The sequence below is a fragment of the Clupea harengus genome, chromosome 5, assembly GCF_900700415.2.
Source record: "Clupea harengus chromosome 5, Ch_v2.0.2, whole genome shotgun sequence".
Lineage (NCBI taxonomy): Eukaryota > Metazoa > Chordata > Actinopteri > Clupeiformes > Clupeidae > Clupea > Clupea harengus.
In genome coordinates, this window is record NC_045156.1 from 25,433,906 (window position 1) to 25,457,150 (window position 23,245).

Genomic DNA, 23,245 nt, shown 5'->3' on the forward strand with positions numbered 1-23,245 from the left:
TGTGTGTTTATGTGTGCCTGCATGCATGCATATCAAATGAGAGCATTTTGTGTGTGTGTGTGTGTGTGTGTGTTAGTGTGTGTGTGTGTGTGTGTATGTGTGTGTGTGAGAGAGTGTGTGTGTGTGTGTGTGTGTGTGTGTGTGTGTGTGTGTGTGGAGGGTCACCCTGTTCTTTCTCTTCCTCTCAGACTGACTACACGTTTTTTTTAAGGCTCTGTCAGAGTGTCAGCACTGCATTGCGAGGGAACGCCTGTCTCCACGGTGACAGTGGTTTGCTCTGGGGCGGGGGTGGGGGTGGGGGCAGGGGTGGGGTCTGGGGTGGGGGTCTCCGTGGTGCTGGGGGTACCCTCTGAGGTCACGGCTGGAGGCTGGGGGTCGTTGCTGGGCGTGACCGGACCAGCAGAGGTGCCTGTAGCCGGGCTGGAGGCCCCGGAGTCACTCTGATCAGGGGCCCGGAGCCTCTTCATCAGTGTGGTGACCCGCACAGCTTTCTGAAAGGGCCAGAGAGACAAGCGTTTGAATAGCAGTAGAAACAAAACATGACATGAGCCAACGTAATTGTGATCCACCTAGCAAATTTTGCCATCTGTAGAACCAGCATGAGGCACTCAATTCCAAGAGAGCCGTGTCCAAAAGTCCTGTTTAAAAGCATGGCATCCCTGTACTGCACACCACTTTTAATTACAAACATTTGCGAACTACAAAAAAAAATGGGGGACATGATGGCTGATCACAGAAATATGCTTTTAACAGTGCCTTCTAAAGAAATTCTAGATTAACACGAGAAGCCCTACACCCTACATATCACAACTCTGAATTTAAAACTTGTATGACACTATTACAATATTTTGATTAGAGTCAGGTTGCTGTATTATGTTTGCTTTCCTTAATCCAAGTCTCATCTCATCAATGTGGATTTAACTCCAGAGGAACTGAAGTGTTGTGCCAATGATGGTTTATTATTTGCCAAAGCCCAAAGAATTCTCAGGTCTGCTGGATGGAAAATAATCCTTTCCTGAACTGAGCCATGGATGCTAAAACCAGTTTCCACCAATTAAAATTCGGCAGGGGGATGACATGGCTGGCTAATCTCACCATCATTGTCCTCAAATGTTTCTTTGCAGGAGAAATGAAAGGCAATGCAGCCTTTCACTCCTGCATCCTTTGATAACACTGAAAACTAATAAAGATAAGAAAGTGCTGATTTTACAGCTATTACAAGAAGTGACATGCAGCTTTCTAAACTGTGACGGTCAATATTTAATCTTGTAACATTAACAATGTCAGTTGTTGTCAATATTTAATCTTGTAACATTAACAGTGTCAGTATGTAAAATCATACCTTCCACTTTGCTTTAGCAAAGTTCTTTTCGATCTGAGCACAAACGCCATCTTTTATGTTCTTATCTGAGGCTGCGTTTCCAGATATCCTTGAAAAAAAGGAGAGAAAGACAATCAACTGGATGCACAAAATATGAGAAACCACCAAAACCCTGTAGACATACACCCAATGATGACAAAACACTGTGTGTTGAGAGCCATTTTATCAACAGTGCCATTTGATTTCGCTCTAGTTGGTTTAGTGGGCCCTCATTGCAATATTTCTCTATATTTTCTGTTTTGCAGTTAAGCCAAGAGCACTTCAGTACCACTCATGGTTAATGGCCTCCTGTGCAGTCAGTCTTTGGTCCTGGTCCACTTCCATTAGACAGGCCACAAGGTTTTTAGCTGTAAAACAGGGCCGCTCACATAAATCAGTGAGTCATTATGACTGAGCCAGAAAGCTCTCACAGATCGAAAAAAGACAGAAATTCATCCAAAGCCAGCTTTGATCAAACATATTCTGCTTATCAATCATCCCAGCTTGCCATTTGCCAGTGCATTATCATTGTAGGTTCATTGTGAGTTCATGCAGAGGGGCTTACCGGAGTCAGAGATTTCATCCCAGTATGGTGAATCAAACTCATAATCTCCAGCTAGGATCTTCCGGAAGAGGTTCTTGTCATGATTGTCGTAGTCATCGTCATCAGCATCTTCGTAGAATGGAGGGTTTCCTGACAGCCTGACCGATAAGAGACAGCAAACAGTTAAACCTAATTATTGAATTGCATGAAAATGCTACACACAATAGACATAAATACTATAATAAAATAGTTTACCATTGTAAATGCACATATTTTATACCATAAAAATAACTCATAAACTGCCATATTTTCACAGAATACATTTTGCACAACACTGTGTTAAAGAATTACAACACCTGTTTGTCATCATTGATACTCAGAATTGTAAATAGGTCTCAAAAGAACAATTTCTTGTGGGAAGAGTGATTGATGAGGACAATCAGAGACCTGGAGATCCACAAGTACTTACAGACCATGAGAGATTAAATCTGTTCACACACAGATGGAAAGATCCAGAAGATGCTCTAGGGAGTGATGATGAGGAATAATATGATGATGATGATGATGATGATAATGATGTTGGTTGTTCAGCACCACAGAGCAAGTGGCACCACAGATGTTGGCAGATGAGTGTGATAACACTGCAGATAGGGGATCTGTGTGTACTCACAGGATATACATGACCACACCAATGGCCCAGCAGTCCACTGGCCTCCCATACCTCTGCCTGCCCACCACTTCAGGAGCTGATGAAAGATGACAAAGTTATGAAATGTTCAAATTTCGCTACATCCACATACAAGTTTTATGTCCACTGAAGTTGTTAGAAGTATTACTTTATATAATTTCTGTCTTTCTTTCTCTCTCTCTCTCTCTCTCTCTCTCTCTCTCTCTCTCTCTCTCTCTCTCTTTGCTCACCAAGGTATTCTGGAGTACCACAGGGTTCTTTGATCAGGCCATTCTCCAGCTTAGCGAGATGGAAGTCACTGATGACGATCTTTGAATGCTTCAGGCGGTTGAAGTAGACAAGGTTCTCTAACTGCATGAAGGACGAAACAGATAATATTGGCCAAATACTTTGAGCAATATCAAATGTTATTACAACACTGCATAAACAACTAAAATGATGCATCCTTTGCTAGATAGTGAGGGGAATAAACATATAAAAACACTAACAATGAATGAGAACTTAGCAAATAAAGAATACAATTAGTGCAGTACGTTGATGTTTAGCATACACATTACCAGTGAAACTTGGATCATAAACAAGAGGATAAACCCTAAAGGATTAAATCCGTGCAGTAATGCTTTGGTGAAATATCTAATTAGGACGGTGTTGCTTGGTTGTTCATAAATCATCATTTTATCTCTGCAGTGTCGGTATGGCGTCTCCATGCAGTGCTGCGAATGGTCCACTAGGTGCCAATACAGAGCAGAGGGTACCTTGAGGTTCCTGTGAACGATGTGCAGAGAATGGAGGTAGGCAACGGCTTCCAGGACCTGTCTCATCACATTGCTGGTGTCCCTCTCCGAGTAGTAGCCTTGGTCCAGAATCCAGTCAAACACCTCTCTCCCTGAGGCTCTGTGGACAAGGGGGTGTTAGGCAGTTGGCACTGCCACAGTGAAGTGTGTTCCTCTTAACTTTAGTCTAGGCACACTTTAGGATATCAAAAATGACTCGTACGATGAATTCCTCTCCAATCTGAGTTTTTATTAAGGTGTGCACTGCCTTGAAAATGTAGAGAGACCTTTAGAGAGATTGCACTTTGCCCTGGTCTGCTAAATGATTGACAGTTATTTTCTGATATCAGAGGATTCTTTTTGAGCAAAGTATGGCTGGGGATCAAAAAGAGTATTCTGGAATATCTTACTGCCTGCCTTAGAAATATTGTGAAGAACCACAAAATGAGCTTGGATATTTGCCTCCCTGGTGATATAAATGCACATACATTTGATCTTCTGCAGAGCATCATTCACATGTACTGGAATGGGAGAGAGGAGAGAGACTTCCTTTCTTTTGTGACTATTGAGGAGTATGGGGAGGGAAATGAAACTCTGAGACAAAAATGAAAAAAAAAAGAAACCCATTGCTTCAATTGCACTCACAGCTCGAGGAAGAGGAAGTACTCCTTTCTTGTCTCATAGACATCAACCAGCTGCAGGATGTTTGGATGCTTCACCCTGCATGTGTGTGTGTGTGTGTGTGTGTGTGTGTGTGTGTGTGTGTGTGTGATAGAAAGGGAGGGAAAGAAAGAAAGAGAGAGAGCAAAAACAAAACAGATGTGTATAATGATAGCGATCTTGTTGTTTGCGAAGCACTTAAGAGATTGAAATCCAAAAAGAGACGTATTGTGTTTAAACTAAGGTTGGCATTCACACTGAAGAAAGTAGCTTAGATTATAAAGAATGAAGACCGTTCCAAACGCACATCTTCAAGATGAGGATTTCGTTTTTGGCTGCTTTGCGCACTTTTCTCCCATCCTTCTTGAGGAACTTTTTACAGGTGTACATTTTCAAAGTGTTCTTGTCTTTTGCCCGGAATATCTCACAAAACTCCTCACTGTAACAGGCACAAACACAAGCAAAACACATATTCAACAAACACACACACACAAAATAGTTTATTTTGCTATCTATTTCTTTATGATTCTATTTATAAAGCTCTTATCGAGTATAGAAGCACGGGTGCTTTACAACCCATACCAACAATAAAAGTGGATATACGTAGTAGGTAATAGCAGGCAAATGGACGCCTCGGACCAAGGCACAGAGAGCAAAAAGAGTAGGTTTCACAAAGAAACTGTAAGATGAGTAACAAGCTGCTTGGAAATGTACTCACGACTTGACAACCTGTCCCAGGTCATATTTGTCTGTCACCTCCGAAGGGTTGTTGTAGTTCTTCTTCTCCCCAGGGGTCAAACAGCCAAACGGCATGGCTGCTGCTGCCCTGCACACAGAGAAGACACGTGGTGCTCAGAGGGGACTTCACATGAGACAAGCGCAGCGCTCAAATCTATCATGGACACTTTTTCAGCTAGGCTCAGAACTTTCTTGAACATTTTGACACAGAAAAAAAGATACACAGGTGAAATAAACGGCAGGACGAACAGTATTTTTTGATACCATCCCATGGGTGTTGTCAGGGTGTGTTTTAAAGGATGGCGCTTCGTTCGTTAGTTGTGAAAGATCGTAAGCTCATTATAACAAACATTTTACGTTTCGTTAATTATGTAGTAGCATCACATATTTAAAATAAACAATGAAAGGACAGAGTAGCTTGCCACAACTGAGTCTGTGCTATTCTGTGTTTTGTACCTATGCTAGTGTCATAACATGCAGTATGTTTTGTTTGTTTGTTTGTTTGTTTGTTTCCCCTCCATTTAATCACAAATTGCGGTATGCGAGACCTACAACGGGGCAATCATCAAAATTCTAATTCACACACACACACACACACACACACACACACACACACACACACACGCACACACACAAGAAACAACACTGCAGTGGTTTATATCACCATAGTACTTTAATGTTTTTATGGGTTTATGTGTTAGCGACGATGAAGCCAGCAACCATGTCCAGTAAATTTGAATGACGTCTTTACAACTGTATGGATTTTATTGGAGCCGTGACCTTGCGTGGCACTAATGTGCCAGTGCTCTCTGCAATGTAAAGCTCCAGCACTTAGGCCCAATCCATTACACCTCAAACACAATAAATCTGTTGCTTCCCAAAGAGCAAGTGAATGCCACTCGTTCAGAGGGAAGTCAGGGCAAAAAGAAAAGAAAACAGTCCGTGGACTGACCTCTTCTGAGCACACTACAAGGCTACAGAACACTTGGGAAGGTCGCCCTCATTCACAGCCAGAGCAGAAATGGCAGATAGTGCAATCAGATAAATCTGTAGTTCTCTGTACACACCTATACCAGCACTACCAAAGAGACTTTAGTATGTAAACAGTATCTATTCAGTTTGACTCGTATGTGTACGTGTGCAGTGTGTATGTGTCCAAAACAGTAAAGTCAAAAAAGTGTTCTTAATATCAGTTGACTCATCTGGGGCCCATAATGGGAAATAATGTCAGGCACATAGATTTATTCTAAGTGCCATGTATTCCAGACTAATGTCATAATACTATCCAGCGGTGTCCTCCACCCAAACCCCCAGGGCCATGCTAGCGCGCTGCAATCAATCATTCATATTTATTATTTAGTCGTATTATTCACACATTCACTTTATTTCTGTGAAATTGCAGATATATATGCAGTGCTGCTGAGCCTGTCTCTCTCGTGCTCCCCTCCGCGCGCTCGCGTCTGGCCTGTCTATTGATTATGGCCGCTGGGTGCAGAGAGCCAGAGAGAGGGAGAGAGGAACACCTCAGAGGAGAAGTGTCCATTGGCAGATGAAAGTGTGAACTGTTCCAGAGGACAGACGAGAGCCAAAAAGCAAACGATGCAGGCGAGTTTCAGGGAAGTGAGCATGAATTATGCATCTGTTGAGCCGAGCCGAACGGAGCTGAAACAACAGGAGGTTCTCATCACATTGTGTTTTTTTTTCCGGGAAATTCCTGATATTCATTTAAAGTCCGACGGTGTTGTTATTTTATTCCCCACTATTTTCGGGGCTCTGAGACTTGCCTTACTATAGGGGGGCTGCATATGGGAGAGCTATACTGCAGAGCGAAAGGCAGCTTGTGCTGTGTGTGGATCCAAAATAGGGTCTGTCAGACTGATGATCTCCCAGTAGTGTTGGAAAAGGTATTTTTGAAAATGCCAAGAGCAAGATCCACTGCCGGTGCAACTCTGTGTAGAAATACACAGCCCCAGCTATCCTGTGAGAAACACCCAATACTCTCCACTGGGTTACACAAACACCCAGACCTTATATTTATTGCACAAAGTAAATACACATGTACCTTTCAGAACTTTTCAAAGTCAAAAACTTTTTTCAGGTTAGCAAATGGACCATTCGAATAGACCCCAGCATTCCATCCCCGCCCCTCCTATGCTAATGCATGAGCATCCAGTGAGCAGAGAGCCGACAGTAAAGTGAATTATTCGCCATAAAATATTGTCAGTTTTTTTTTGTGGGATTGTGCTGCAATGAATCACACGAGGTGCTGCATTTCTGATACAGCTCACCTCAACTGTGGGGATGGTGTGCATTTGCACATCAGAGAAAATATCTGAACAAAACAGTGGGAACTGCAGATGTAATTATTGGTGGAGGAAATGGAAGACCTACAGTGGTCCTCGTCTAATCCCATCTACTGCCTGAACTATGGGCTTGATTCATTATTCATGAACATAAAGCAAAACATTTGAAATCCGATTGCTTTTGGTGATGCCTCTTTTTGCACTGCAGAGATGGTGAGGCGGTCCTGCCGCGTACTGTTCTACTCGTCCTCCTCCTCCCCGCAGCCTCAAAGCATCGCAGTCTGCACACAACACCAGGTGCATTATTTGTTCCTTTTTTTGTTTGTTTGTTTGTTAGTTTCATTGTTTCAGTCATCAATAAGGTCGTACTGTCCTCTGTTAGACTGTTTGCAGATGGCAATGCGATTCTCTATTTCTGTCATCGGAGAAGAAGCAAAGCAGAGCGCCAATATTGAGCTATTAAGACTAAATGGGGAAATTAGCATTACACCAGCAAGCTCATCACTTTTACACAAGCTGAAAAAAAAAAAAAACCGTTGAAAACATATTGCTCCCACCAGGAGGAGAATTTTTGGCGCATAAAAAGAGAGAGGTTATCACTCAGCTAATCTGATCATGTAACACAACTGCCTGTGAACATGCTGCAGAGAAAAACCAAAGCATCTATCTGCAAGTCTGCCGGCCTAACAATGTGGAGCTGTGGCATCCACATCATTTTATAGATCTCACAGGCAAGGCAGAGCAACTGCTTTAGATGTTCATAAGGTCTGTAGTGCCATTTTTATAAAAGGTTGGTAGAAAGTGGTGGCTGACTAACATGGAAATGTTCTGAAAGTCACCATCGGGAAAATCCAACCAAAATGAGTCAGACTCTAAAACTGCCTCTCAGGTGAGATAAATATCATAATAGGCTCTCCATACTCTCAAAGTAAATGTTAATTTGATGGCATCTTCACCACTGTGTTGCATTCAGAATGAAGAGGCACCTCTCCCTCACACAAACACACACACACACACACACACACACACACAAATGAAGTTATTTTACTGCAGTTTTTTCAACGATGTTGCCCCTAGTGACACTTTGTTCTACAATCCCATTATGCACTCTCATATTTCCACACTGCAGTGGAAACACAGAGGGCCCTTTCAGAAACAGCTTCAAGTGTAGCAGTACGTAGACCCTCATGTTTTATTAACTTACTCATCGTTCTCTCAACTGCACCCGCTTATTGCCCCAAAATGCAGGACAACAAAACAATCAGCATCGGCTAATGGCGAGGTAGCCAATTAAGGCTCGGTCGTCAGCACAAAGCATTATTATTCATGGTGCATTTGGAGTGTATTTTTAGGTCTGGTGCAGTTGTTGAGCCTCAGTGCTACACTGACGCGCTGAGATGGCCAGCTCAATGGCTGAGGAACAAATATGCATGATAACTGTGCCTTGTGTGGCATAATTGTCAAAACATCCAAGTGACAACAGACATACATTTTGTGTGTGTGTGTGTGTGTGTGTGTGTGTGTGTGTGTGTGTGTGTGTGTGTGTGTGTGTGTGTGAGTGTGTTTAAGCACTAATCCTCTTGAGAGAGATGACAACAGCACGGGAAGTATGGGAATCATTTCCAACGCAAATATCTGTTTAGCATATTTGTCCAGTACTCAGTCCCCTAGGATACCACGACAGACACAAATTATGTTATGTGAAGTGGCAGCATGGTGCCATTTTAATAGTACACAATATAAATAGAACCTCATTTTAATTTTCATATTGCATAGATTATTTTTTTTTATAAAGGATTTATTTGAGTTTATTTTAATTGTGCAATTTCGATTCATGTATGTTTGGATTCCAGATTAACAAGAGATCCCATATAGTTGCATAACAACTCAAGACTACTCATGTCATGATGCCATGGAGATGACACCACTGCTGGAAAATGGCATGATGTCACTTTGTATGACAACATTAAAATGCATTGTTATATTTATTATTCAGGCAGTCGGTAGAGGGTGAATGATAGAAAAGACTGGTGAATAGATTTCAAGGGCTGAAAGACAACAGGGCTTTAATTCAGGTTATTTTTAACTTGGTCCTAAAGCATAAGGGGATACAGAGACCTTTGGTGTCAGGCCGCTGCCAATCTCCGAGAACAGAGAATCACCGAATGCAAAACAAACTCATATGGAATCTATTGTTTCCTTTGCATGTGGTTTTTGTGTGCTATTCTAAGCTGTATTCGGTTATTCTTAACGCTATAGGCTTCTGGAAGGGGTTTAATCAAATACAAGGAGTTGAGGATTGTGGGAACACAAGTAGTAGATTATGTGGGAGAACAAACGGTGGATTACAAACGCAAGACAGGGGGAACGAATCAGAGAAAAGAAAAACAGTCAGCTGATGGGCATCAGCGGAGAGGACCTAGAACAGATAATAAGTCCTGAGATGTGTGGTGAGAAATTCTGTCTTATCACTCAGCATTGACTGGATCATATCTCCTGAGGTATTTCTGGGGTTATACAGCACTATGCCTCAGGTCATACCTGTATATTCCTATACAATGTGAGGCTTAAACAATCTTCAGATTCTCTCCTGGATTTCATCAGTCCTCATACTGAAACACGCACACAAGCTCTCAACCATTTCTGCCATTATTCTGGTCAAGTCTGTGCTCCAGCCTTCACACATCATGAATTCATCTGAATGTGTGAATCTTCACATGCATGACAAAGAGCAGTCTGCCGCACTGATTTGCTGGCACACACACACACACACACACACACACACACACACACACACACACACACACACACACACACACACACACACGCACGCTCGTCTCTGCAGTCTGTGCTGCTGTGTCTCAGCAATCTGGCTGGAATTAAATATTTCAGGCTACCTGAGAGGGCAGGCCCATCTGAGAGCAGCACGCAGACCAAATAAGTCAGTCAAACTGAAAGAGGGAAGTACAATAAGATTCCCACAGCAGACCTGCCTTGGATGAAACTAGTCTCCTCTGGCCTGCCTTGGATGAAACTAGTCTCCTCTGACCTGCCTGGGATGAAACTAGTCTCCTCTGACCTGCCTGGGATGAAACTAGTCTCCTCTGACCTGCCTTGGATGAAACTAGTCTCCCGTGACCTGCCTGGGATGAAACTAGTCTCCCCTGACCTGCCTTGGATGAAACTAGTCTCCTCTGATGTCCAAAATCCTCAGGCATCAACCATACTTCATGTAAATGCAAACATCCACATTCCATCTTCACATGGGTGGTGAATAGTACTTGGTACACATACATGTTCAGCATCACATGTATGAATGCATTTTGATAGTTGGTGTTGATGTTAATGTTGAGTTTCATGCTCATATTACGTAAGTCTGTCAGACATGTTATGTAAATTAGGCAATTCAACATATCTGTAAAGCAGGATTTTGAGACCCGTTGCCTTAGCTATCCTGGTCCACAAGCAGTTCAGTACTCCTGCAGCTTTAGTGTCATCAATACAAATATAATATGTAATGTGACACGGTGGCTCAGTTGCTTGCACTGCCTGCACTGCCGCCTCACAGCAAGAAGGTAATGGGTTCGATTCCCGCATGGGGCGCTGTTGGCTCTGGGGGGCAGGTCCTCCCCAGAGTGCACAGTGCTCAGGTGGGCTATCTCCCGGGCCTTTCTGTGTGGATTTTGCATGTTCTCCCTGTGTTCACAAGGGGGTTTCCTCCACTAAGGACCCCAACAGAAAAAAACATGCAAAATAACAGAACACATGTCCATCCCTGACCAAAGATGGACAGTTCACTTCACTTGGTCCCCGGGCGCTACAAGCTGCCCACTGCTCCTGGGGGGTCCTTGAGGAAGGACGGTCCAGGATGGGAAAAAGCAGAAAATAAATTCACTGCGACCTCAGGCCTACCTGCGTGTGTGTGTGTGTGTCCTGTGTCGCCTCCATATATGCACGTGTGTGTTCCAGTGTGTCGTGTGTGCCATTAAAAACCTGACAAAGGTCTTAATTATTATTACAAAGGGCAGGGCGCTGTCACTTTAGTGGACTTATAACGCTCCTACATCAGAGCTCAGAAGGCAGAGGCACAACATGGAATGGGTTACTGGAAAACAAGGAAGTCAGAGCCTGCCTCTGAGAACATTTCTGAGTTCCAATATCAGATTGTCATCTTCTGCTTACAAATCAGATATCCAATTTTTCAGAGTCAACTTGAACACCACACATGACTGAACACAGTGAGAACAACAAACTCTTTAATTAGCTTGATACCATCGATGTCGACCTTGACAGTGATAGCATGCCATTTATGAACCCCCAAATGAATGCAAGTGAATGCAAGGATGCTAACTAGCTGGCTGTCTACTATAGCTTTTATTCAGAGATGCAGATGGGATGTTGCCGTCACACACTGCACTGTGTCCGGACAAAGATCAGCTTGGCCACAGATCAAATCCTTGGATGGTAGGTATAAAAAGGCCACTGTGTCCTTCTCTGCCCATGAACATTAAATCTTCCCTGGAGTCCACAAATCTGAATTCAGTTCCACATGTAAACAGGTCTGCAATGCCAAATTGAAGTGCTTTGCCATGGACACCATCAAGTACTTTCAATTTTGAAGGTCAAGCATGCTTTGATGAATGCCAGTCCTGGGATGCAGAGTTGGACTACATGTTTTACTTAACAACTGGACCAATGTATGATAAAGGAATCTAATGATTCATGTATTTTATCATTACTGCTGTCAATGTTACATTCAAATAATTTAAAAAATGTATTATAAAAGGTATTTTAAGAGAATTATAAGAATTTGAAGTTAAGCAAAGTATTTAGTATGTTAATATGTTATAGCATTACAAAATATTATCTCCCATATACATCCTGTTAATTTAATGGAATCAAAATACAGCAAAAGTCATATTGAAAAACTGCTTCATATGCTTGTTTATTTACAATATATGCCTGTGTTATTATTGTTACAACTAATCACTTGTCAAAAGACAAGAGATTACTGTCAGACTGTCCAAAAATCTACAGAGATGAATGCATTTATTGTAGACGCATTGGATATGTGTCCTATGCTTTTGTCAATATAGTCGGTACACATGTAATGACGTTTATGCATAACCCGAAGCAAGAAAAGCAAAGAATTGTATTTGATGAGATACTGGGAAAACCTCAAATGGACTGTGTGGCCAGATGCTGTTTAAAACCATGACATGTATTCAAACCTGACCAAGGTAATATAACAGAAGTTGATCAGGTCATCGTCACTTGCAGGAAATTAGTCAGAAATGCGTGGTCAATTTTCCTCAACAATTGAACAGCTCATCTGCCATTGTGTCTGACGCCCTGGGGTTCAGACCTGTAGGACTACAGTACGATCTTGTTTAAATGAAGGGCTTTGATTGACTTTCCCATCTCGTCCACTCACATTTATATTTGCTATATTTGCTATGAATGGATTCTTTGTTGCATAATGCAGCCTATAGTGTTCTAGATAAAAGGCAAAACTGTACAGAATGTCATGGGCTACATTTTTATTCATTTATCTATTCAATCTTCATCCTATTCATTCATCTATCCATTGTATGTGTAATTTGAATGTTTATGTTCAATCCTTTTTTAATTCAATGTTGTATTTTTCCACCTATTTAATGTAGTAATGTGGTCCTAGAACAGGGTTAAGGGTAGCTTGGTAGAATTTAGTGAACTTGGACAGTTTTTAGGCTTGTTTCTAGAGCCTAAGAGTGCAACCAGACATTATTATGATGATATTATGATGACATTATTATGATATTACAACAATATCCCACTGCAAATGCAAAAAACAGTAACTGTTAACCCCAAGTGATATATTTAAAATCTGAATGAATTTCCCCTTCACTTCGAAAACAACAGATATGCACGATTCTAATAAGATTGCAGTCTCACCTGACAACATTAAGGGTGAGTTAACACAAATCCTGCTAGTAGCACTTAAGCCTTCCTTCACTGACTGAGGTCTCCAGTCAGCTCAACATTTACCAGTAATCAGCAATTCAGTACCTCACCAAATCTCAGAAAGTTGGTAAATGGACATTTTTACTGCACATTGACTGCACAGTATGACAGGAGAGGATGCTCGTGGAAACCAGGTCCGTGACAGCTAAACAGGCAGATACATCTCCTGTTGTTGAGAAAATATCAAGCAACCTCTGAGAGATTTGAAATTGTCATATTCAATACCAGCTGTACCAGCAAACATTTCAGAGTTAGGTAACAGAGCCGGTGACAAGCAAGTCTGTGACGAGCAACCACAGAGATTGGATCATGGAGAGCTGTCACAGGAAGCAGATGGCATCACTTTGCACCCAGACACAAAATGCTTCTGAATGGATGCCTGTGTCTGCGACTGCTTGGCCTGAACACTGAAGATTGAAACACACATTTCAGCCGTATAGACCTTTAATTGGTCCAACATACAGTGCATTCAGAAAGCATTCAGACACTTTCATTTTTTTCACATTTTATAATGTGAAAATCATTTAAATAAATGTTTTCCCTCATCAATTTACATTCAATACCCTATTATGATAAAGCAAAACCAGGATTTTAGAAAGGATTTCTAATTTACTAAGAAGGAAAAACTGAAATATCACATCATTTTAAGTGTCATAGCAAATGGTCTGAATACTAGTTCAGGTGCCTCTCATTTCTCTTGATCATTTTTTAGATGTTTCTACACCTTGATTGGAGTCTACCTGTGGTAAATTCAATTGATTGGACATGATTTGGAAAGGCACACATCTCTCTATATAAGGTCACACAGTGCATATCAGTGCAAAAGAGCAAAAACCAAGCCATGAGGTCGAATAAACTGCCTGTAAAGCTCAGAGACATGATTGTGTCAGGCACAGATCTGGGGAAGGCTGAAAAGAATTCTGCCGATTCCCAAGAGCACAGAGGCCTCCAAAATTCTTAAATGGAATTAGTTTAAAACAACCATGACTCTTCCTAGAGCTGGCCTCCCGGCCAAATTGAGAAATCGGGGAGAAGGGGATGATGAAGAACCCAATAGCCGTGATTCCACCATCGGTCCAGTGCGAGATAGGGCCATCTTCGGGCCAGCTAATGGCCTGAGGCCTCAAGGCGCCTAAAAACATTTGCGTTTCTTATATAAGACCAATAGCCCCACAGTATTGCCTTAAAACCCGCCCATAATATTCTGCCTTGGTGAAGAATCATCCAACCGCCCATTTCACCAGGGAATGGGAAGTTCAAGTTGAGATATCATGTGATAAAGTCTGGATGCCAGGCACCTGCGACCTACAGCAGGAAGTTAAGAAAAGGATTTGCCGTTTGCTGTTTCTGATCGTCGCTTTGTGGAATGTACAGTAAACACTCAAAATGAAGCATATCCATCATAGGTAAACAGACTTGTCTCCTGTATTCCTTAAAACTGTCATGTAGGCTACTTGAATAGTTTAGCAATCCATATCACCGGTAACCTGAAGACGTGGCTCAAATATAAACTTTAGGCATAGTTCACATTAGATAGCAAGCTAGTCTCAATTGTTTAGTAAAGTAAAGTTAACGTTAACCTGTGTTTGAAAGACACCATGGCTCGAATAGAATGCTAATCGTTCATTGCAATTATTTAGCTTCAACAATCATGCAGTAATTTGATGTTAAACATCAATACATACTATGTTCATTTGAGCCAGCTGGGGTTTGTGCTGAAATATGTTGAAATTAGATCCACCAATGTTCATTGGATCATTGGATCATCACATGCATCATGTCTATAGCTGGCCTGTGTCATGTTCACCCTTTCACTTGATCAAGCAACCACTGCACATTTGTATTAGCCCAGATATTAAGCAGGGACCTGATTTCGCATGCTCCAAAGATTCTCTATGTTCTATTATCTGTAGGTTATTTGATAGTAAATAGTTATCTTCTTATGGCACTGAACCTCTCTTACCTGACTCCGCTAACCCAGCCTTTCACCTTGACAATGGCTCAAGCACCAGTTAGCCCTGCTTGGCCCAAGGGTAATCGGCAGGCCAAAAGCACCTGGCCGTACACCCTGAGGAAGCCCCAAGAAGGCACGACCAGACCCCAGAAGTGACAATGGAGACGCAACCGGCGTTGGCACGCGCTAGCTTCAATTCAATTCAATTCAACTTTATTTCGCCATGTATACAGATACTAGGAATTTGTTTTGGTATTCTCCATGCAGGCTATAGTATCACCAAACTATCTCCTGCACGAGATCTCCACGGCCGCTACACAAGCGCCATCGGAGCGGATTTCCCCGGATTTGGCCTGATAGTAGAAACACGGCTAATGGTCACTCTGGATGAGCTCCAGAGATCCTGTTTGGGGATGGCAGAAACTTCAAGAAGGACTATCACTGCAACTGGGCTATCATCACGGCTTTATGGCAGAGTGGCCAGACAGAAGCCTCTCCTCAGTGAAAGACACAGGAAAGCCCTGATCCTCTGGTTTGGCCTCAATCAAAGTGTCATGTCTGGAGGAATCAAGGCACCACTCATCACCTGGCCAATATCAAGAGGATGAGGCATGGTGGTGGCAGCATCATGCTGCAGGCTTTTTTTTCAGTGGCTGGGACTGGGCGACTGGTCAGGGTTGAGGGAAAACTGAACAGAGCAAACTACAGAGATATACTTAAGGAAAACCTGGTCCAGAGCGCTCAGGACCTCAGATTCCAACAGGACAACGACCCTATGCACACAGCCTAGGCAAAGCAGGAGTGGCTTAGGGGCAACTCTGTGAATGTCCTTGAGTGGCCCAGCCAGAGCCCTGACTTCAATCCAATCGAACTTCTCTGGAGAGACCACTAATGGCCCCCATACAACCCGACAGAGCTTGAGAGGACCTGCAGACAAGAATGGTAGAAAGTTCCCAAATTCAGGTGTACAAAGCTTGTGGCGTTATACCCAAGAAGACCCGAGGCTGTAGTCGCTACCAAATGTGCTTCAACTAAGTACTAAGTAAAGGATCTGAATACTTATGTCAATGTGGTATTTCTGTTTGTGCTTTGTCATTATGGGGTTTTGAGTGCAGATTGATGAAGAAAAAAAATAATTTAAACCATTTTAGGTTTGGCTGCAACCTATCAAAATGTAAAAAAGTAAAGGGGTCTGAATAATTTCTGAATGTACTGTATAATCATTAACAATTAATGTCTGCTTTAGACAGCATTGTACAACACTTAATGAGTGCAATATATAAAAAAGAAATACACTGTTACATATAAAAGAAAGGCAAACATTGTTAATAATCAGATTCAAGATCATTTGGAAAGGTTAGTGAAGGCAGGGGTTCGTGACATTTAGATGCAGGGCTACTGTGACCAATGACTGCTGAAGGCTGACACTTTGTTTTTTCTGATAATGTCACTAAGGAATAAAGGAAACATTCGTGACAATTGGGCAATGTATCTGCCCGGTATGGTAAGTAAATAAATAAAGATGAATGGCACGGCATTGTTTAGCTGGCTCTATACTTAACTATGTCTGCAGTGCTGCGCTGAGTTCAAGCCTTAACAGCAAGCCAGCAATTTTCTCTGAGGACTCCTAAATTAACACTCTGGCACAGAAACGAAACACAAGTGCATCACGCAAACACAGGCTGCATATTTGGGAAAAAAAAGAAACACACACCACTGAGTTTGGCGTTCCGCATGCTTTGTCAGTTCTGTGCAGTTTTCTCTGCGATTCTATGGAGACAAAGCTCTCTCTCTCTTTCTCTCTCTCTCTCTCTCTCTCTCTCTCTCTCTCAAGCAGTCAGCAAATGGCAATGTGAGTGGCGAACCCTTTGAACAGGTGAATGAGCTATTCATACCTGTTAGATTCCACAGCCAATTCCTCAGGGACAGAAGTGCCCTCGTCCTCCCCTCACCTGCGGTCTCTGTAGCACGCCTAATTAGAACAAGTGCGCTTGGAATACTGGAAAGCCTTCTCTTCTGCCACACAGTCTCTTACTCTCTCTCTCTCTCTATCGCTCTCTCTCTCCCTGTCTCTTTCTTGTTCACTCTATCTGCTTGCTTCTCTCTCTGTCTTTCCCTTTTTTCTCTGTTACCCTCTCACAATCTCGTTTCCCTTCCGATCCCTTTCTCCCTCACTCGATCCCTTTCACCAGCTCTCTCTTTCACACACACACACACACACACACTCACATAATCTGACCAATCTGTCTCTGATGTTGTTTGTTGCCTAGGTTACAGAGTCCTCCATGCGTATATTGGTACAGTACAGTGTGACTTCTTTGGAATACAGACGGTATCTTCATGCGAGAGGGAGGGGGTCAGCAGGAAGTGCTGCATACGGCACAACACAGGCACTAGGATGAGACGGTCACAACATTTTACACCATGCACTTCTGTTTTCAGTTTTATTTTTCACAAATCTCCGAAAAAATGACGAGTTCCCTTTACAAAAGTCTATGACATTGTATGGAATGTAACAGTTTAGCCAACAACATTTGAAATACGATCTTAACTAATCAATAAAAGTTTGAAGAGGAATTTATCACCCCTCAATTAATTAAAATACCAGTGTTTGCACATTACAAGCATACACATTCTACAGTCATTTACTGGGGATGAGATGCCTTAAACAGAGGCGGTTGTTGTGCTTCCCACCTATAAATCCTACTGTAAAGACAGTGGTCACCAAGCATTCCACAATGACAATATGTCAAGGTGTCACCGAGTCCCCCCTAGGGTGGTGCAGAGGCTACCAGCAGTACAGCCAAAGAGCAGCAGCAGGTCAGCTTCATTTACAACAGACTCCAAGGATGTGATTTAAGACATCCGCATACATACTGCTGGAGCCCATTAGGATTTCGTTCATGGAGTGTAATCTTGCTAATAATCTGTGAGAACATGAGCTGTGTCCACACAAAAATTCACTCAGGGACAATTCATAGTGCTCCTGACAGAGCCCATACACCAGTGGATTAAGATGAAACTGTTGACTGTGGTAGTATGAATCAAGCACAAGTGAAATATTCATCAATGTCCTCATTTCATATTCCTCTTTAAATTTGCTGTTGGTGGATTAGACAGTCGACAGGGGACTGGTGCCAGCTGCTTTCAAAAGTGGTCCTTCATCGCCTTCATCGTGTGAGTGTGTGTGTGTGTGTGTGTGTGTGTGTGTGTGTGTGTGTGTGTGTGTGTGTGTGTGTGTGTGTGTGTGTGTGTGTGTGTGTGTGTGTGTGTGTATTCGTGCACACCCATGCTTGCATGTGTGCTGTCACATTTTATTTTTCTACCACATTTGTGATATTCATTCCCTTGCATTTAACACACTGAACTAGTTTACATTAGGTAAAGAAAGACATCATTCAATTCAGTGCTACTGTGCCAGTTTTGTTTACACGTTCAATTTCATGAATAAGCCTATATTTAGAAACACACAAATACATACATATCTTTCTGCCACCATCACATTGCTCAATACACGTAACTCATATGTATAACAGCTCTCATAATGTGTCAGAGAGCAGCCTTGGGGGAATTGACTGTGGTGTCAACCTGAATTATTATTGCAAAAAAAATGCTACAAAAATACTTATAAAACTCAGTCTTGCAAAATATCCCAAGCAGGCATTTCATTTTCACATACGTACTGTGAGAACATGCCTGCATAGTGCATTCAATGCCATTAATGAGCACCCCAGGGGATACGTGCTATCCTGACTTTGGCAAGAGCCATGTTGTGTTCAGTAGAGAATTTTGAATTTTATGCTCAAGGGATTTGCTTAAAAAAAATGGACGTTTTGGGTTAAGCTGGAGAGGAGCATGAATATCTCTGGTAATGTGTAGGAAGCCACTTCTCACATTACGCCAAATGAAAAATCGCAAACTGCTAAATAAATGATTTATTCTTAACCTTTCCTTAACCAGCTACTAAAGCACATTTGCCTTAAAAATCCTTGTTAGAAATGCAGAGAGAGGTGGAGGGGGTATTAGAAGAGATAGAGATTGAAAGAGCCCATTGCACCTTTGGGGTCTTGCTCAGGAGCTGAAATCTATCTTTCTCTATGTACAGATGTCTTGATAAGACCTTGATAAGATGAGACCTATTCACTAAAGACCCGTGATGAGTTTTTATAATACCATAGTGATAAACAACTGATGATTTGGCTGATTTTCTCAAATATTTTCAAATCTGGTTAAAAAAAAAAGTTGAAAGTTTAAGCTATAAGTAGGCCTTTGTTATATGCATGTTGTAAAATTTGAGTCCGGTTAGTCTAGTTTTAAAATGTAAACCAGAGACTGAGAAGAGTTTGAAACCTAGAGAAACTTTGGACACTTCAAATTCTCACAATTATTCACTGAAGAACTTCAGAATTTCAGCATCTTCTATGTCATTTGCACTTTATGGGTAGTGTTTTGTTCTTATCCGAAGGCCTCATGGGATATAAAAGAAAAATGTTCAAGGCTAATTACAACTAATCTCCTTCAAAGATACAACATCAATAAAGAAGACAACAAAGACGGTTACAATACAAGCACAGTCTCCGCATGCCTTTTCTGCTTGCTGTTCAAAGAATGTACATTGATTTGCAACGTGATCAATTCAAAAGCTAGAATAAAGTAAGTAGAACAAAGGAATCGATTTATATACATGCTAGGCTATTTTAAGGCTATAGGAAATTGTTGCCATCTTTTCAATAAATAGGCAATACCACATCCCTTCTTTATTCCCTAAACTCTTTACCTTAGTTGTGGCTTAATAATGCAGAGCAACTGTCAGAGTAATGGATAAATCAATATTCTTTAATACTTCGCCAAATAAACTTTTCCTCTGTATCTAGTCCATGTGCCATGGTGGTCATATACTACGTGAAAACGTAGAATATGGAAAGGCTAATTTACTATCTTAAAACATTAATCTTAATTAGCACACTTGGCAACAAAGTGTTCTTATAAACAGGATTCGTTCTGTCACAGGTTATTTGTGTTTGTCAAGCACACCAGATGCCAGGCTAAGCAGCCTAGTTTAAAAAACTATATTTTGGCCACAGCACCGGCAAGTTCGCAACAGCAAAAGCCACTACGGACAAACTGCACCCTGTCCAACAGCACAATCATTAAATATATGCTGTCTGGATTCAAAGTAGCATCAAATGTATAAACTAAAGACGACCGAAATAAATTACCACAAGCCATGAGGACATCAAAGTAAACTTACCAAGTGACAAATATAACACTGAAGAAATTTTATCCAGGATATTTTCCTCTTGAAGATGGGGATAGGCAACTTCGTGGACGGTCCCAATAAACTGGTGTAGAAAAGGTACCGTTCGAGGAATATTCCGCGTTACACCTCTTTTCTCTCCTCTCCTCGCGTTCTTCGCCTCACGGTAAAAGCGCGCTAATAGTGGAGAGCTGAGACCTTGCTCCCCCCTCCCTCTCTCTTCCTCCCTCTCTATCTCTCTCTCTCTCTGTCTGTTGTGTAATATGCGGTAAAGGTGGGATGCGGTAGTAAGATACCAAAACGGGGCTTATACTCTTACAGACCATCACAGGTAATTTACACTATTTTTCTTCGAGAACCGTCACGTGTTCCCTAGACCATTTAAACACTCGTAGGCTACTGTAAGGTGTTCCCACAGGTAATCCCTGGTTGAGTCTTCGAGGAGAAAAAACGAAAACTCTTCTGCTGAAACTAGTATAGACCAGTATAACTTACCTACAAAAAAGGTCTACTTATCAACATTGAGGAGTCAGTTCTGTATTCTTGTAAATGGCTCTATTGCATAGAGATGGTATGGTTGTATGATAATGATACATAGTAGTATTGTGGTTTCTTAGGAAGGGTTTTTAAGCAATTGTATGGACTTCTTATTTTAGGATGGTGACTCATTTTTACTTGCAGCACAATTTCTTTCATCAGAAACATGACCTGAGCCTCTTCTCTTAAAAACACAGTAAATTAATCTGAGTCCTGTAATGACCAACAGTAACTGCTTTAACTGTAACATTGTCTTCACCTAACCATAATTGTAACTTACAGTGCAAGTCAATCTCACCTGAGGGTCCTGATATGAAAACAATAACAAGCCCAAACTAGAGAAATAACAGATGGGTATGATGCACAGGAATCCTCCCAGTCAATAAAACTGTGCTGATCCATTGTCTTTGTCTTTCTACCTCCATTCTCTCATGATTTGTTGGCTGTATTATTGGAAGGTGTAGACTTCTGCCTTCATGTTTATGCCGATGCTTAAACACATTCCCCTTACAGTCTTCAGTGTGCTTGTACGTAGCTGCGTTTCTGTTCACGCTCATAGGCCTCAGGTTATGTCTCTTGTCATCAGTGTTTGTGTACCCATGCCATGTGTGAGAGAGGATATCTATACGAATGCACTCTTAATTTGAAAATTACACATAGAAAAACACATTACACTCTACAGTTACTACATGCTCCAAATGAAGGGAGAACTCCCCATACCCGGAACACAACATAGGAGTAGCCCTGCTCCCCAAGTGGTTAGCTGTCCCCAGCAAACACAAACACAAGTCCCAGGAACAATGGAGCGTACATGGTGGCCCCCAGCACCCCTACAGTGGATCGGTGGAAGGCAGAAAACGGTCCGACTAAGTCCTTAGGTTCTCGGGGAGACGCGCAGGACTGGTCACTCCCAGCAGCACCACAAATCAGCACGAGCTCATGGCATGGTGGAGAGCAATGGACATAGTCCCATCAGGAGCAACTGTCTCTGAAACATCAAGGCATCTTCTGATGAACACAACAGCACAGAAGACCCTCAGGCGAGCAGCAGGAATGCAGAGAACTATGAGCCAGTGGCAGCAGCACAGAGAACCCCTGCTGTCAGCAATGATGCAGTAGCCCCCAGGCCTGCATTGCAGTGCTGTTGTCCCCTCTGCCCAGTGGCAGTGATACCGAAGACCCCACTGGGTGGCTGCAATGGTGAACGGCTGTGTCGTAGAAGTCGTGGCAAATGAAGGAGGCCTCTCTCCCGGTTGGTGACGCAGAACAGCAGAGGGAATAAAGTTGGTCATACTGATTTGTATCAGTACTTGTATTTGTACATTGTATCAAACATTATCATAACATTTTAGTTGATTACTCTTTAAATTATATAAATAAATACAAAAATAATAATAATATATAATTAATTAATAATATGAAACAAAATAAAACAGGAACTTTCACTGCTCAAACTTTTACATGAACAGCTCACTGCTTTGTTTTTTGCTATTCCACTTCGGTGCAGGGTAACCTGCAACAAGCTAACTTCATAAGGTAACCTGCGACAAGCTAACTTCATAAGGTAACCTGCAACAAGCTAACTTCATAAGGTAACCTGCGACAAGCTAACTTCATAAGGTAACCTGCAACAAGCTAACTCCATAAGGTAACCTCGACAAGCTAACTCCATAAGGTATAATTCATTTTGCTGTATTCACCACATAACGTCTTGTACATTTTTTTTGTTTGTAAAATTGGTGCTTGTTGTTGTCTTACACTCACATCGTGTTTAACCATAAGAGTCAGTCATCAGCCGTACAGAAGTACCCCCGGTAGTAATTTCTCCCCCAGAAATGCCAACTTTACCAACTATCACGCATGTAGTGATTGTTTCACTCAGTTCAGCAAACTTTCCTATGGCATTCAAACAGGCTTGGGTTATTCCATTACTTAAGAAAGTTTCACTTAATCTGTCTGATATGAAGAATTACAGGCATGTCCCCTTCTTCCCTTTTTATCAAGGATTCTTGAACAGGTTGGTTTTAAGCAAGTTTCTGATTTCCACTCAGAATAATTCACTGGACTCTAATCAGTCTGGTTTTAAGAGTGGTCATTCTACAGACACTGCTCTATTGTCTGTAGAGTAGCAAAAGCTTCTACTCAGTCAACAGTTCGTCTGTTAACACAGTTTTCAGCAGCCGTTGGCACAGTAAATTACAAAATCCCCATGTCTACACTGTCTGTTTGAGTAAAGTACACAGTTGGTTTGAATTGAATGTGTGCAGGGACAAGTGTCCAAATCACACCACCACTCCACTGGTGTACCTCAGGGCTTGGCCCTTGGAACCTTACACCACCTTATTAGGGTGAGATTATCCACTCCCATGGGTTCTCTTACCATTGCTATGTGGATGACACCCAACTGTATTTGTCCTTCACCCCAGAT

The 23,245-nt window shown here is 41.9% G+C and overlaps 1 protein-coding gene across 1 annotated transcript; it reads right to left on the bottom strand.

Annotated features, from left to right (window-relative positions):
* Nucleotides 1–133: 133 nt before the first annotated feature.
* camkva (CaM kinase-like vesicle-associated a) lies at nucleotides 134–20,728 on the bottom strand. Its single transcript, XM_031568572.2, has 11 exons — nucleotides 20,275–20,728; nucleotides 4,744–4,851; nucleotides 4,333–4,464; nucleotides 4,011–4,085; nucleotides 3,348–3,486; nucleotides 2,823–2,943; nucleotides 2,575–2,650; nucleotides 1,926–2,062; nucleotides 1,650–1,728; nucleotides 1,343–1,430; nucleotides 134–491 (listed from the first exon to the last, which is right to left on the bottom strand). The coding sequence occupies exons 2-11, from the start codon at nucleotides 4,836–4,838 to the stop codon at nucleotides 207–209; spliced, it is 1,227 nt and encodes a 408-aa protein (XP_031424432.1). The 5' UTR covers nucleotides 4,839–4,851; nucleotides 20,275–20,728; the 3' UTR covers nucleotides 134–206.
* Nucleotides 20,729–23,245: the final 2,517 nt, after the last annotated feature.

Coding starts and splice junctions, on each gene's coding strand:
- camkva (XM_031568572.2), bottom strand. CDS start 4,838: ATGCCGTTTGGCTGTTTGACCCCTGGGGAGAAGAAGAACTACAACAAC. Junction 4,086..4,332: donor GAAATCCTCATCTTGAAGAT/GTGCGTTTGGAA, acceptor ACACACATGCAG/GGTGAAGCATCCAAACATCC. Junction 1,431..1,649: donor GAGGCCATTAACCATGAGTG/GTACTGAAGTGC, acceptor CTTTTTTTCAAG/GATATCTGGAAACGCAGCCT.